Here is a 16355-nt window from a genome sequence, read left to right on the forward strand (position 1 = left end):
ACCTACCACTGTGTTGCTACATTATCCATGAATTTAGTGCTGCCTATGTAATCTTCAGCGTGTCTTCCTGTAGTGCTTGCTTTTCTGGCTTTGCAGTGATAAGGCTGACTGTTACTTTATTTCTTGTCTTAAAATGTTTCGGTACCAAGTGGTGGGTTTTTAAATTTATGGATGAGAGTTGGAGGCTGTGGTGAGTGAGGGTATTTGTTTACTCTCTACCAGAGAGGGAAGGCTTGAGCATTATTGATGGTTCTCAGAAAATTGAAGCTTCGATAGCCAAATGTGTCTTGTTATCTTTGTGTGGCCAAATTACTGTAACTACTTTCTTCAGATATGGACTTTGGTCACATATCTTTGTCTCCAGACAAAGGCAGCTTCACACACAGAGCGCTAGGCCCTCCCTCAGAGGGGAAACTCAGCCAGGACAAAAGGGAGTACAGCTGTAGTTACCGAATGCCCCCCGACTACAATGACTTTTAATTCTAGCAGCGCTTGTAAAGTTCAACACGTGGCTTGGGTGCAGTTTAATTGGGTAACAATTACAAACATCCCCTAGAATTAAGCATTTATGGGATTTGAAGTAGCTTGCTTCAGGAAGAGAGCTTTTTATTCAGATAAACCAGCAAAATCTGAATATAAAAGTGCATGTTCTTAAATTATGGGCTGACTTGCGCTTATCCTTCAGTTAAGAGCTTGCAGATAAATGTGAGGGGTACGAATAGAGAGTCTTCTTTAAAAAGAAGTTAGTTCTTTGAGTAGGCACCCCACTGCAATGGTATCAGTCAATACATAATGCTGTTTTAAATTTCCAGCTTAGGTGCCTGTATATGATTTGGGGGAGCTTAATTTTAGCCATTTTCAGAAACTTTGATCTGAGCTTTGTCCTGGTTCATTTGACTAATTTAGCAGCTAATCATTGCCTGGGTTTTTGTCCATGTGCTGTCTTTTTGTGGCTCATCTGCTGTTTCCTTGCTGGACTTCTTGCTCATGTGAAATAGTTTTGACCGCTCTCCTACTGTTTTGCACCTTTTCACATGTCAGTGCGAACAAGCTGTTTCGTATTTAGCGCTCAGACAAGATGATGGAGGTACTCGCTATTGCCAAAACTATTGTGTCTGAAATTTCCTGGAACAGGCTAAAAACCTCAGGTTATGTTTTCCACATGGATGGGTGTGTCGGATTTTTTGTTGAAATTCTCTTTTATCATCCATACATTTAACGGAATTGTCTTGTCTCTCTTCTTAGTTGTTTAATTCTCTTACATTGAAGTTAGAAGGCCTAAGAGAAGCTGTTACGGTGCGCAAGTGAGATGTGGACCCTTGTGACTGAGTTGTGCTTAACTTTTGGGGGGCATTCTTTCTTCAGCTTTTTGAGGTTGTGTATATTACATGAGAAATAACGATTGGCGTGGTATTTGAGACACTTGGATCGTACAGTGTTCTCCAGGATAAACTAAGATACTCCTCTTCCTCTGTTAGGAAGCGTTGTTTTTTCTGTACCATGTGTATAAAACTGTCATAGGCTGCACAGCATCTCCACAAACTCATTTTGCATTGTGTTTTTTTTTCTCAAAGGTACACCACAGCCAACGCTGAGTCTGATTACGACCGGGAGTCCGAGAGAGAGAGTGAAGAAGGGGAAGATGAAGTGAGCTGTGAAACAGTGAGGACTGCGCGACGGGATTCCCTTGATCTTGTCAACGAGGATGAAACGCATTTAATGTTCGATTCCTCGCTAGAGGAAGGACTGGGTCAGCTACTGCAGCAGGCTGACCGCTTGCACAACGGAGATGAGCAGGAGAAGAGAGAGGGCTTCCAGCTGCTGCTGAATAATAAACTGGCGGTAAAGGTTGCCTTTTTATATTTTCCAGCAGTGATTTGTGTTTTCAGCTAAATAGCTGGGAAAGAGGAAATTGCATATCGTAGCAGGGTCCAGGTCCTACACAACTGGGCCAGCTTCCAGTGGCCCCCTTCCTCAGGAGCAGCTTGGGAGCGGGCTGAAAGCCAGAATTGTTTGGGCTCCAGCAGCAAGCCAGTTCCCAGTCGCTTTCTGTCTTGGAACTCTGTGTCTCATCATGTCAGCACTTTCCCTGAGTGAGCACACTGTACATATGTAAAATAACAGCACTGCGTGTAGACAGTAAACTCCGCAAACGTTTTGAGAACGTTTACCTCATTGCATACGCAATGGCTCGATCTATGTTCAGGAACCTTGGTCTTTCCGGGGACTGCCCAGTGTGCCTGTGTGGTGGTTCATGAAATAAGTAAGTTGCATATTCAAACAGAAGGGTTAGGCAATGCTTACGTATATATTAGTTAATGAGATTAAAAACCTGGATGGTGCAGGTGTTTTGCCACCTTAAAGAACATGTCTTTTTATATCATACAGGCGACGGGAATTGATCCCCTGATTCGGTGAACGTTGGCGCTGCCATTGAGGTGTGGGAACGAAGCAAGGGGCAGCGATAGTTTTACTCCAGCTGTTGCAGATAGCTAGCTTATACCTCTGGCCACAGGCAGCGGACGCACCCAGCGTTGAAATGCGTCTTGCTGCGGCTGTTGTGACCTGCGGCAGGCGGTGCGGGCACGCCTGTGCCTGCTGCAGTTGCACTGTCAGCCTCTGTTGGTGTTTACCGAAGTACTGCATCGCCAGCAAAGAAAATGTTCTGGGTTACCAGCCTTTTAAAAAGCAAAACCTTTTTGGGTCCTGTATTTCCAGGAGGAATAGAAGGAAAGAAATAACAGATAACTTGATCAGTTCCATTTTCAAGTAGATTTTTTTTTTTTTTCCTTCCCACCAGGAAAAAATAACAGGCCTGTTGGCTTCTGAAATTCTCTTGCATGCTTCTTTCTGGTGGTTCTCACACGTTCTTTTATTTACAACAGTACTGCAAAAGAAAGAAGACTATTGCAAAAGAAACCAGGTTGTGTTTTAAGTTTTTGCTTTTTTTTCTTTTTTTAAAGTAAGTTTGAGTTTGTCAGAACATATCCACTTCAAACTTAGCAGTACACCGACAGTGCTGTCCCAGCTTTAAGAACAAGGCAGGATGTGAGACTGTTTGAATGCAGACTGAAGCATGAAAACAGTAAAATTCAATTTGTCAATTTTAATGAAGTGGTGAGGTTTGGGGTGGGTTTTTTTCCCAGTGTTTTGAGGTTAGTGGAGACTGCTGAAGAACGGACCCCAGCATAGCCTTTGAAGTGGAGGGGTTCCTCGTTAGACCCGTAGCAGTAGTGTAGCATTGTATGCTTAATTATAAATTTGGCCATCCAGTTTGCTCTTTTGTGGTTCTGTTTCAGTTCTTGTAGAGTTGGGGCCTTTTGAGGTTTCAAAAAATGTCTGGGCGACTTCCATATGCCCCTGCTTGATTTTTCTTTCTCATGCTCTTTGTCAATGGCAGAATGGGTCTTGACGTATCACATTTATGTTTTTACTGCAGTATGCAGACCAGAAAGACTTTCTTTGGCGCCTGGCCCGAGCACATAGTGATATGTGCGAAATCACAGACGACACGGATGAGAAGAGATCGTACGCATCTGATGGTAAGGAATTGTGTGTTCGAGGCAAGGGAAGCGGGGTGGTCAAAGCTGACGTTACACTTGAGAGTTACAAACCCTGCTTTTTCCCCCCCTCTTCAGCTTTTTGAGACTGCAGGTTCTTGGAGGAGAGAGAGGGAAGTGGGACAAGTCCTAGATCTGAGGCTGTGAAGTTAATCAGAACAAAACCATTGAAAACTCTCATTACCTTTTCTTAGCATGGTGGGGAAGATGTTTTCATTGTAGATGACTGTACTTCCAAATGAGGTGAAACCGTGTTGCTACTGTACTTAAAATTTGCGTGATCTCTTTGAGTGGTCTTGAATGTTCCATATCACTGCAAGAGTATGAAATTATTTACGGAACATTTTCAAGCCAAATGTTCAAGCCACATGTAAAACTAACAAATATGTTTGTTACGACACAACATAAACTAACAAATATATTTGTTACAACATTTTCAAGCCAAATGTAAAACTAACAAATATATAACTTTTTATGCCATTCTCTCATACTCATCTAGATTACATGTTATTGTCTCTTAACAGCCTTAAAGAAGGAGGTAAGCGGCTGAATTTCTTACCTCTGACCACTTATTTGCAGGGAAAGAAGAGCTAGAGATTGCCTTGCAGAAATGGGATCAAAGTGCTGAGTGCCATCAATGGTATGTAGCTTTTTACTTCTGGCTTTTAAGAAGCATAGGAAAAGGACTTGGAGATTGCTGTGAGCTGAGCTGCATTTAAAAACTAAAAAAAAAAAAAAAGCTTATTTGCACTTGGAGTATGCTACACTGATGCTATTTTCCTTAAACAGCTATTTTTAACAGCTTTGGTTAATTGGCGTAAGTAATGGCTTGACAGATGGTAGGTTTGGTTGTGATTACAGTAATAAACTTTGCTTTGCTTGTGCCAACTTAATGATGAATTTCTCTTTGAGACGAGATGGCCAGAAGAGTTCTTGAGCAAAAGCTCCCAGGTAGAACAATGAACTTTGGATATCAGAACAGATTGTATCGAGGCTTTTGTGAGTCTGCACCTAACAAGTCGATGAACTTTGGTGGTGGTAGCGAAGGGTGAACTTCCAGATGAGGCTTGGAGAAACAAGGTATTGACAAAATGAGTTTGAGATGAGCAAGTACCACGAGCTCCATTTGGTGTTTGCCAGGCTAAATGTAGCAGACTGCATGTTCTTTGGGCTGCTTGTAGCTTAAGTGCCTATATTTTGAAAAGGTGAAGTGAAGGAAAGTTTGTTTAGAAGCTTTCCTGGGAATTGTGCAATTTCCCTTCCAGGAAGCGGAAGACAATAATTCGCTCAGCAGCTGCCTTCTGGGCCCGTGTGTGTGCCTGGCGGGATGCTGCAAGCGTCTTGGCACAGAAGGGAGCTGGACTCCGTCGGCATCGCTTCTGGTTGTGCAGACCCTGGGAAAATGCGTATCGGAGCGCCCTGTTCTGTGCTGGGTAGATGGGCTGCCAAAGAACGTGTTTCACACAGATAACTTGCGGAAGGCTAGTTCCTGAGTTTGAGAGCTCAATATGGTGAGGCTCTCTTTATTTTCTTTCACGAGCCCTCTGTTTCCTTTGGCCCCTTTTCAGCCCCCTATAGAGTAATGTATATATCTTTCAAAGCCAAGCTCACAGCCAGCTGCACAGCTGTGGGGGCAAAGTCTTAAGAGTTACATATTAAATATGAATGAGGTTTTTCCTTTGTGTTCCCCCAACATTCTCGGGTTAATTGTTGGTTTTTACTCTGTTACTGACATTTTGATAATGCTCTGCTGCGCACAGATGCTTGCTTTATGTCAAGATATATTTGCCTCAGTCAGCTAGGCCTGTGAGCGTGGGCTTAGTGCTGTGCTAATGTTCTTATATTCATCTTAATTCTGGAGTAAAGAGAAGCATCATTCTTACCAGACAGCCTTTTATAGTCTTTTGGAGAGTGTTTCCTGGCCAGGCACTGCTGTATTCTGCTCATGGATGCTGCTTGTCACTCTGCAAAGCACTCTGGCTTTGAAATGAATTGAGACAGCAGCATATGGCGCTTTTTTTTTTTTCTACAAAGATTTTTTTTTTTTTTTCATTATAAAAGATGAAATGACCTGCAGTTCAGCCCAGCAAGGTGTCCTATGTTTGTATAAATGCTGCAGCTGGTTAGGGATTTCAGGGAGGAGGTAGGCAAGAAGGAAGGTACCTTGCTGTCTTCAGCAGCCTGAATGAACAGGCTTTGGTTGGAACTCATGTATGGGATTGAAAGGATTGCTCTCCTTTTTTAAAAATACACCGAAGAGGGTTTGTAGAGGTATGGGAATATGCTTTTTTGGCATTCTGGTGAATTCCTTGATGAACAGTGTTTATCGGCAGTTACTGTGAAGGACTGACAACACATAAAACAGAATAAAAGAGAAATTATTTTTCTAATGGAAATTATTGGGAAAACAGGATGCTGAATATCTTTACCAAACATGATCTGCACTATTCCAAGATGAGTACATTTATTCGGAGGATTGGTTTGGAATACTGGCATCTAAATAAATGCCATTATCGTCTTGAAAAGACTGTATTTTAGCTCTTAGTAATGAATTGCTGTTCTCAGTTAAGCTTTGCTACGAAGGAAGAATACCAGGACAGACAACGTGACTAATCTGTAGCAGTTTACGGTGCTTGGCTTTGTCTGCTGGTTTAACATCTTGAAGGAATGGGTTTTTAGTCACCAGGTTGAGTCTTAAAGTTTGTAAGCCACTTTGATACTTGATCAGTTGGTACTTTACAAAGCAAGGTTCTATTCTCCTTCAGGGTACACTATTGATAGCTTAGCTTTGTCATTCCGAGTTTGCAGTGTGCAGAAGTACTGGCTGTAATGTGATGTTTAGCCGTGTGTCTCCAGTAGAAAATGTCAAGCCTTTTGAGCTGAGATGTTCTCAGTGCCTCTCTGACAGCCTGTGCCCACCTCTTCCCACAACGGTTTTGGTGAAAGAGTGCACAGTTCTTGTCCTGTTGGACCTGTCCCTTTGCCAAACAGGGGTAAGGCTTCTGCCCATCCCCATCTTGCTTTTAATTCTAGAGAGCAGCTGCAGAAAGGGCAGCTGGAGAAAGGAAATAGCAGAGCAGCATGTGGGAGGCATGGGATTCATTGGAAATGAATATGTAACTACCTTTATCAGCCGCAGAAATAATTATTTTCTGCCACGAAAAGAACAGGAAATTACTCCCTTTCCAGCTCTGTGTGGGTCATGGGATGGTCGCAAGCTGTTTTAATTGCAGTCTCTTTTTATGCTAATTAATATCACCCTGAGAAAAAAATTATTGCTAATGAAATGCTTAATACATGAAAAGATACATACATATGAAAAATATAGGATAAAACATAGTTCCAAAAGACATTATAGGTTGTCTTCCCTTTACTTGAGTAATGGGCACATTGCTCAGCATTACATTTAGTTCTGCTGTCTGTAGTAGCAATGTTTAGGAAAATATAAAAAAAAATTAAAAGAATACAATGATCGCTTTACTTCAGTGTGCCATCCTTACCTCCAGCAGGGAGAAGTGCAGAGGTGAGTTCATGGCCCACGGCGGAGCGATCCTCCGTGAGTTGTGTGATCTTGTTTTAACCACTTGGTTCCTTCCATTTCCATACCATCCTCTGGTACAGATCCCATCATTTAACATGCTCTGTGTAAGAAAAAAAACCTGCTTACTCTGTTTGAAATTGCCAGTAGAGGTTTTAAAGCTTTTTTGGTTTTGATTTGATGCCCTAGCTCTTGGTTTATGGAGAAGTAAACAGAGAATGATTATTCATACTTCCTTTGTAAAGTACGGTTTTATTATGTCGTATTTCTCTCTTTAGTATCTGTTTCCCTTGCTGAAGAATCCTAATCTTTTATTATCTCTTTTCATAGGGAATCATTTTATTATCTATTGTCACCCATGTTGTCTTTCTTGTAGTATTCTCTTTCTACCATATCTTTTTTCAGAGAAAGTATGGGAATTCACTGCAGAACACAGGAGCGGCATGGATTTGTGTAATAGTAATGTGATGATCCTTTCCATTCTTACTTCCATGTACAGTAGCCAACATTGTCTTTCTCTTTTCCACAACATACTAAATGGACATTTTAATAGAAATATGCCCAGTGATTTTAATGTCTCTTCTGTGTGATACAGGCTGTGTGAAGCCTGGGACTGTGTAGGTATCGTTAGGGCTGCGTTTTTCCTGAGTGCATTATTTCACCTTGACTATCACTTTGTATTTTATCAATTGCCGCTGAATGCTTATGGATTACTTAAAGATGCAGTTGTGCTGGTTTTTGGTGCTTATTCCTTGTTCTCTGTGCTGTATTATTTGCTTCTGTTGCACAAATCATTCCCTGGTTTATTGGCTTTAAGGTGTGATGCTTGTCAAGCCAGATAGAAGATACTTTGCATGCAGTCATCGTCGCAAGTAAAACTTTTTTCCCCTCTCTCAGTGCCTCATAGTTATTGCAGTAATGACTGACGTTTTAAAGCAACAGACAAAGAAAATAACTTTGTGACTGAGAAGGGATTTCTGAGTGCTGGCGAAGGCAATGCTGAGTGGAGCGTGACTGCCTGCAGCTTCGGAGCGTTTTGTGGCCGGATGGTTTGAAGGCTTTGGCAGCATGATAGTAAGTGGTTTCTCAAGAATGATAGAGAAAGCAATAAGTGTCTGGGACCGTGTCTGGACCAGCCTTGGGATCTGCCCAAATATGAAGGAGAGTCCTTTCATGGATCTCTTGGGTCTTCTTGACGTTAGATTTGGTACAAAGCCGTTATTGTAGTCGCTTGCTCTTGGAAGTCAGCTGGTCCCAAGAGAGCCATCTCCGCAGAGCTGGTCAAAACAGAGCCGAGATCTGATCGGTGCTGCACAGAGGAGTCAGCCTTTGTGCAGTGGGACTGATCTCTGGCTGTGCTTTCCTTGTAGGCACGCCTCGGGAGTATAGAAACGCGTGAGTTGTGTTGGGTGTTTGATGTATTTAGTACCTTTAGAATAGATTTGTATATTGTAGGCTGGTTGATATTTTACCAAGTGTTCTTAATGCCTATATACTCCTGTCTTATAATTACCTGACTCTTACTTTTGCTACAGACATCAAAGTCATTCTCTGCTTTAACTGTAAAAGATCTCTGACCACAGAGATCATGTCCAACTAAATTGATTACTCCCTTAGCTGATTTCAGCTCACGAACAGGAGGACAGAGCAGGTTCGTAAGTCTGTTCTTGCTTCCTTTTAGGGATGGATGGAAGAGGCATCGATCATCGCACAAACCTGTGCGGTTTACTGCTTAGACATGAATATGCGACATCCTCACAAATGAAGTGAGAGAAACAATTGTGGCCTTGTTAGAATCCCCTCTCTGTTTCGGCGTGGCTGTTTGCAGCGCAACTGCAAGCATGTAACAGCAGCTTTAGGGATCAGGAAAGGATAGTGAGCTGTGTGTTTGCCTTGGCTTCCGCTCCTGTTGTTAAAAGAAATATTGGAAGTACAACCAGAGCAGCGAGGGATTTTGGAGGTCCATCTGGGAAAAATTTTGCAGGTGCTGTATTACCAGCTTTTGTTTGAGTCGAAAATGTCACATTGGGAATTAAATGCTATTTGCTAACTGCTGAAAGCTGTCATTGCAGAAGAAGTAATAAGCTGCGGCCCTCTTGGAGATATTATATATGTTACAGAGAAGCGGGAGGAGGATGCATTCTTGGGTTGGATGAGCCTCCGAAATGTGCCCTCTCTTCTAAAGAGTCTGTCACTTTGGTGGAGCATCTTGCACGCCTGAGAGCCACTGAATTGTGTACCAGCCCTTTTAGATTCTGTTGGTACATCTGGCTGTCCGTGGGTAGATATCAATTTTTTGAAAAGTGACAGCATTCCGGATATGACTTGAAGACAGCTTTAATTTTAACAACGGGCGGTATTTCAGGATTTAACTCTTCATGGGTTACTGCCCAGATCTGGCCAGTTTTGAGCTATGTCTGGATGTATGAGCTGAGCGTTTCCTGTTCCCCAGGTGGATTAACTTCCCCAGGGAAGTTACTGACAATATAGATTAGGGGCAGAAGCAACTATAGCAAATAGGAATAAGCGTTAGAAGATATTTCAGCCCTTAGAGGAGGAAAAATAGCATGCAGCTAGAGCTGCCTGATAGCATCCCCCTGACTCGGGAGAGTCCCTCCCTTCATCAGGGGTGTCGGTACCCTGAAACATCTCCGTGTCCCGAGCCACGGCGGCTCTGAGAGTGGGAACACCAGAGGGGAGTCAAGGAGGAGAAATTACTGAAAAGTATGAGCAGGGACAAAAGAAATCTCAGCAGGGATCAATATTCCCTCCTCCTCTTGGAAATAGTGAAGTAACTTGACATTTACTGTCTGTGGGTTGCTTTTTATTTGTTAGGCATGAAGAAAAGAGAAGTTCTGAGAACTGAGATCTTAAAAGCATGAGTGTGTCAGTAGAAAGCTCTCGTAGCAGAGTTGATAATGCTACAAATGTGGAAAATAACTCATGCACTACAAAAAGCTTCATTTTGCAGCTCCTCTCATCAGTGTTGATGCAGGTGACACCTTCTGTGAAAGCACTAGTAGTGCCTGCCGTGTGGGGTTTTTGTTATAGTTTGAACATCTTGCCCAGGTATGGCCAGGCTCTTGGCTGGTAGCTCCTGGGAGGACAGCTGAAACTGCAAGTCTTCTGAATAAAACCAGAGGTTTAAATAAGCATGAGGTAACTCCATAAAAATTGTATGTTCTACACAATAAATACAGTTTGTATCTTCAGACTGCACTGGGGATGAATACATTTTGTTCTACGAAGAGAGCACATATGGTCCTTTCCTACCACCTCCCGAGGCAGACTAGAGATCTTCAGCAGATAAAACCAACATAGAAGTTGAACAAAATTGAAGACGCATTTTGTGTCCCAGCTGAGGTAGCTAACGAAGATTTCAACTTTTTTAGGATCAAGGAAAGATGGATTTCAGTGCAGGTAGAGAAGGGGATATTTCAGCCTTTCTTTTCTGTGGCAGTCATTTGAATTTTGACTTAAATCACTAATGAAAATTAAGTTTGGTTTTAGCTATGTGCCTGAGTAAACTCCTTACTAGCTAACACGTAACTTAACCTAATTTGCCAGGTCTCCTTGGCAAAGGTCTCCCTGAATAAATTCATAGGAATGTGAATTAAGTATGAAACAGAGCACTGATCCAGAAAAGTGTTTGGCTTCTAGTGTTTAAGGAATCAAGAACACAGAGTTGGGAGGGACCTCCAGAAAGTCATCTTGCTCATCATCTTGCAATGGTGCGTGCCAGGTATGCCGAAACTGTCCCTGATCCCTAAAAACCTCTAGCGATGGGGCTTGTCCTGTCCCCTTCTCTCCCCTTTCTCCTGTTTTATCAAGTAGTGTATTTAATTATGTGGATATAATATATATAATATATATAACTATACGGATTTTTCCTGATACTAGCCCAAGCTTTGTTTTTAATTCTATCCTCCCTAGACATGGAAAAAAAGTTTAACATGAGGAACCATTTCTAAGAAAATACAATAGTTGTTGTATTCATCCAGTGTTTTGAAAGAAAGCAGACCTACTTGTCACAACCTTTTAGAGTGGTGGTGTTCTGCAAACCTCCTGTTCTCATTGGTGTCTTATGGACTCTATCCAGCTTGTCGGGGTTTTTTTACTTTTTAATTTATTACTCAAAAACTCTATATAGTACTTTAGCTCAGGCTTGCTAGTACAGCATCATATTATTGCCTTGGGCTGCTTATGATCTACTGTAACCTTTAAATTTGATTCTCTGCAGCCACCCCACATTAATTGATGAATTTTCTAGCATATGCTAGTCTGCAGCCTATTTAAATTTAATCTCTGCTATATTACCCGACTTAATGGAGTTATTTAATAGCATCACTGTTGTCAGGGGGATCTTTTTGCCGTTCCATTCAATGTCCATTCATTCACAGTAATTTTCAAAGAACAGTTAATCATGGAAAACGTAGGGTAAAGAAGACTCAGGTAATTTATTTGCTCCAAAACAGTCATGCTCTTTCTGCTGGGTACTTCTCAAACCGGATTAGACAGACCTCACGATGAACCTCCCACGTTGGCCCTTGAAGGACCGCGGATCAGCTTGATACCAGTCACAGCTATACCGGGTTTCCTTTGTTTGCTTACAGGAATTTCACAAAAAGGATGCTAGCGATCCTAAAGCTCGATATACATGGGTGTCTCTCTTGTCCTCGTTCATTTCTCTAAAAGCAGGAGATTTAGATCACTTTGACATTTTGTTCTGGCCTCTCTTATTGGCAAGACTGGGAATTCAAGTTGCTAGAAACTTCTGCGCCCCATATGTAATAAGGCTGAGGTTTTGCTGGTTTTGGGGTTGAGAGCTTGCTGCTAAGACATTGCGACTGCATTAACCAAGAACGATTCATTGGTAGCAACTGGTGCAAAGCACAGAAATTAAAGACAACCCCAAGTTTCTGAGCAGATTTTCTGTCTGTACCTGGAAGCAGTTTTGAGTGATCGTCTGAATTCATCCTGAGATTCCTAGGGTTGCACTTTTCTGTCTTCCAAGTTGAGAGTGATACTATTTTAAGCGATATTCTGCCTTTAAGGTGGTATAGGAATTACTCGTTTGTGTATGTTGGGCTCTTGCTTTCATCTTAGTGTATCTTGGTCAAATGAAATCGTCTTTGTGCAGCTGGTGGCCTTTGGAAAGGGTGAGGCTTTGCTTGTGTAGCAGGCTTTGGCTGCTTTTGCAGAGGGATGAGGGTCATTGTGAATTGCTTCAGTCGTGTGTTCTTGTTGGTTCCACTAGAGCAAAGCTGAGGAGTTCGTTACTTGGCAGATATGAACCGTAATCTGCCTGGACTGTGCAATAAGTAACAAAAATTAAAAAAATACAGTATTGTCTCAGTTTAAAAAAAAATTAAAGTTGTTTTCATATGAAACGGCGAAGACCTTCATACAAATATCTGGGCATTCGGGAATTTTATGGCTTGCCAGCGGGATAATGTTTGTACTGCTATAACCATGGCTCTTGTGGATTCTACTAATGAGTCAAACTCATATGAGGTCTCCTGCAGTTGTGTAATGCTGAAGTTGTTCCCAAACTATCATCCAGAGCGGTCACGAGAAGCCTACAGAGAGCTTTTTGCATAGTTTTGCTCCCAGTTGCCTTATCACTTCAGCTAGAGCCACGTATTCTGGTACTTTTCCCACCAAGTTGTGCAAGCATGTGATGGAGGACAGCTACTGAAAGATAAAAGGTTTGGAGCGGGTCTATGGGAATTTAAGAAACAAGGGGTTTTTCACTTGCCCGCTATACGTACGTGTGTACATACCTACATACACGCTTTCTTTATGAACAAAATACTACTGTAGGACTTAGTAAATCACTTACATCGTTCTGCTTGTTTGTATGCCATAGAATAGCCTGATTTGCTTTCTGCTGAGTGCATTTATGTTAAAATAAATGTTTAGTTCCATGACATAGTTTATGTAGTTAAAATAAATGTTTAGTTATATAGTAGATATGGTTATACCATATGGATATATGGTTATATAGTAGACTTAGGTTATACACGGATATACTTGGATGTGGCCAGGCAGTTAAAATCAATATATCAGTCTCTAGATTAGGAGATACGCAATTTAATTATGGTATATCGAGGAAAAAAGTTCACACATGCAAGTAAAATAAATACACTAGTAAAAACCCAAGCAACGTGCTCAAACAAGTCTGTGGCTTAGGAAAGCGTTTGTGCGTACGGCTCTCTTTAAGCTGTATACTAGTCAACTTACTTAGCATTATGCAGTTTTAAAACTTGGTAAGGGGAATTAACACGCAGAAAGCTATCAGGTTAGTTGTTTCACCAGAGCACAGTGAGTGCTTAAGTAGTCTCAGCGTCACGTTCAAGTGATTAAAAACTCCTTTAGGTAAGTATCTGTGGACTATTTAGTGTTACAAATCTTTGTACCTACAGCTTAGGGTGGACCGTGATCAATAATTTTTCACTTGAAAACAGGGGAGTTATGCTTGTGTGAAATGGGAATAGGATGAACATATCTCTAAAAACTACACAAATCTATCCTTGTGTTCTCTAAAAAGGTATTGCAAAACTGCAGCATTACCAGAGCTGTGTGACAAGGAAGATCAAAAGCACAGAACAGCTTTTGTAAAGGGAATTAGTTAATAGATGTAAGACTTGTCAGGCTGGAAGAAAAGTAACTGAGAGGAGTATAACTTATCTGTTCATCAAGTGTCATGGAGAAGGTGAAGTGGGAACGCTTTCTTCCGAAGCAAGAACTAGACGGCATCAAATAAAGTTGCTAAGCATCAGGCTCAAACCAAAAGAAATGTTTTCTATCATGCACATGGTTAAGCTGCAGAATGCTTTGCCCCAGGCCGTGGTGGCTACCGAAAGCTTATGTGGCTTCAAAAAGCAAGCGGGCATGGAAAGAAAAATTCAGACAATACCTGACCAAACGGAGGCCGGAGGAATATTCAGAGGAAGTGGCGTTATGTGCTTGCCCTTTCTTGCGTTCTTATCTATGCACCTGCCGTTTTTCACTTCTGGAGAAAATGAATGGAGTTTGTGTGGCCATTCTCGCGTTCGTCCCGTTTGCCAGTGTCAACACCGTGACTTTTGCAGAAGTGTGACATCCTAAGGACCACAGGTCGGTATCTTCTTCAAAATCTGTCATCTTTTGCCACCATTATCCTCAGTTAATCTTGCAGTGTTTAGCTGAAGGGAATAATTGTCAGCATATAAGAGTTAAAAAACTGCTTCAGTGTTACCTTTGGGTTTTTGGGGTTTTTTTTTGTTTTGTTTTGGTTTTTTTTTTAATTTTTTTTTTTCAATTTTAAATCACGTTTTTTCATAGTTTGTTTTAACTTTATGGACTGTTCCACGCAGGTGGAGTCTTTATAGTCGGTAGTTTATGCCTCCTTATGTCTTTGTAGTTTATGCCTCCTTATTTTCCTGGAAGGGGAAATCTGCAGACATCAAACGCGTAGGCTCAGGAGGAAGCCCAATATATGGAGTGAGGTTCGGCCGCATTGCTTCTGGGTGCAATGTTTGCAAATGGGCAAGAAATCTGAAATTCATTAATAACTTCCCAGTTCCAGACCGAGCACAATCCTTTCCTTCAAACCAGCACCCTGGCTGCAGGATTTGAACTGCCATTCCCTGCAGCCGTCATCTCCCGATATAACTGTGCAGTCTTTCTCTGGCAGCAGGAGGCAGGCAGAACAAATAGATGCATCTCTTAAAACCTCTTTTGTTTGCAAGAAGGAGGAGTTGTGGACCTGAGGGGTAAGTTTTTCTGGATCCTGCTTCTCACCCCACGCTTGGCGGGTTTGTTTCCCTGCCTTCAGCAAGCCCCCCGGGTGCTTAGAGGGGCACGTGCGCTCCGCTGACTGGGCGCTGTTCCTCTCCTCAGCCTTGTTTTACCTGGCCAGTGCAACAGCTAGAGGAGGAGAGGAAGAGTATTCTCTTAACTGGAGCCAACTGCAAACGTACCCATGAATTACTAGCTGTTTAAATGCTTTGTGTAACCGGTCCCAGGAACTGAAAGCGCGATCTCAGGTGCTTTAGGGTTTACAGTTGGTCGTGCTGAGTAACAAAACGTCTCTGTAGGTTTGCCTTCCTTGCTGACGCTTGGCTTCAGGGTGAATGGGAACAGCTGAAAGCCCGTTTGTTAAAAGGTCTATTGGTTTCCAACGCACGTTTGTAAGGCAGTCCCTGCAAGTGTTGCGTATTTCCATACTAGATGGAGATTTTTAGTTTTCGTGTGATCAGTCTTGACACTGTCAGCATTTGGAGTGTGGTGGATTCTCCTATAGACCGTGGGCTTCCCTGCTGAATTCCGAGTTTTGTATTCTCCCACCCCTCCAGTCTTCATCCTCAAAGACCTGTGCTGCTGCGTGGTTTGCTTTTTTGCTGGGTTTTGTTTTCTTTCCCTTTTAAGGGACACGTGTGGCTCAAGCCCAAGTTGTGCAAATTGTATTCTGTTTACTTTTCTTATATAAAGCTAGAAATCTTGCCTCTATGGTATTCCCGAACCAATCTGTCTAGGAAATGTCAGGGGTGAAAAGAGGAATAATAATTTAAAAAATAATAATTGCACTTCCAAATAATTGTGTATGCTAGTTAAATCTGAGAGGTCCTGCTCCCTTGAGTCAGATAAAAGATCCATAGGTCTCTGACCTAGCCATCGATAGATGACAGTCTGACGGGAAATGCGAGAGCGATAGCAATTTACAGCACCATTATTCACAGTTTTAGAGCAGTAAGTGAAGATTGATACATACAATTAAAAACTTGGGGGAAAATTTTTACTTGATGAGGATACAGTAGTATAGTAAATATCCAGGAAAATATGGAGCTGCGGAGCTAAGAGCAACTGGCTGTTGTGAAAGTTGAAAATTTGCTGGGAGGGAGGGAATAGCGTGTGCGGCTGTGGGTAAGAAGTAGCAGTATGCACTACCGCTATAAGCAAGGTAAAAATTCTGAAGAAGAAAAAAATCAGACTTAAACAAGTTCATAGTGGTTGTGGATAAGAATGGTCCCATCCCGTCCCGTCCCCCCCCCCAAGAATAGATTGTGCAGCAAAAATCTGTGGGATTTTGGATTATTTGATATACCTGAAATTATAACTTTTTTCAAACTGAAAAGGTAGAACTAGAAAAACTCATACAGGGAATAGTGAGGAACAGGACTAAGGAATAACCTCATTTAGGTGGTAAAACCCAGATACCTACTATGTTTGTTTTAATACCAGAATGCAAATTCTATTACAAAATTGTCGTGCTG

The 16355-nt window shown here is 41.9% G+C and overlaps 1 protein-coding gene across 2 annotated transcripts in view; it reads left to right on the forward strand.

The window, feature by feature from the left end:
* The window catches only part of RMDN3 (regulator of microtubule dynamics 3), a 42920-nt gene that overhangs the window by 6113 nt on the left and 20452 nt on the right, over positions 1-16355 (forward strand). For both annotated transcript variants that reach the window (XM_075501740.1, XM_075501741.1), the window contains exons 4-6: positions 1575-1842; positions 3440-3542; positions 4140-4200. In XM_075501740.1, coding sequence (XP_075357855.1) covers positions 1575-1842; positions 3440-3542; positions 4140-4200 — 432 coding nt within the window. The remainder of the gene's footprint in view (positions 1-1574; positions 1843-3439; positions 3543-4139; positions 4201-16355) is intronic.

This window comes from Mycteria americana, chromosome 5 (genome assembly GCF_035582795.1).
Source record: "Mycteria americana isolate JAX WOST 10 ecotype Jacksonville Zoo and Gardens chromosome 5, USCA_MyAme_1.0, whole genome shotgun sequence".
Taxonomy (NCBI): domain Eukaryota; kingdom Metazoa; phylum Chordata; class Aves; order Ciconiiformes; family Ciconiidae; genus Mycteria; species Mycteria americana.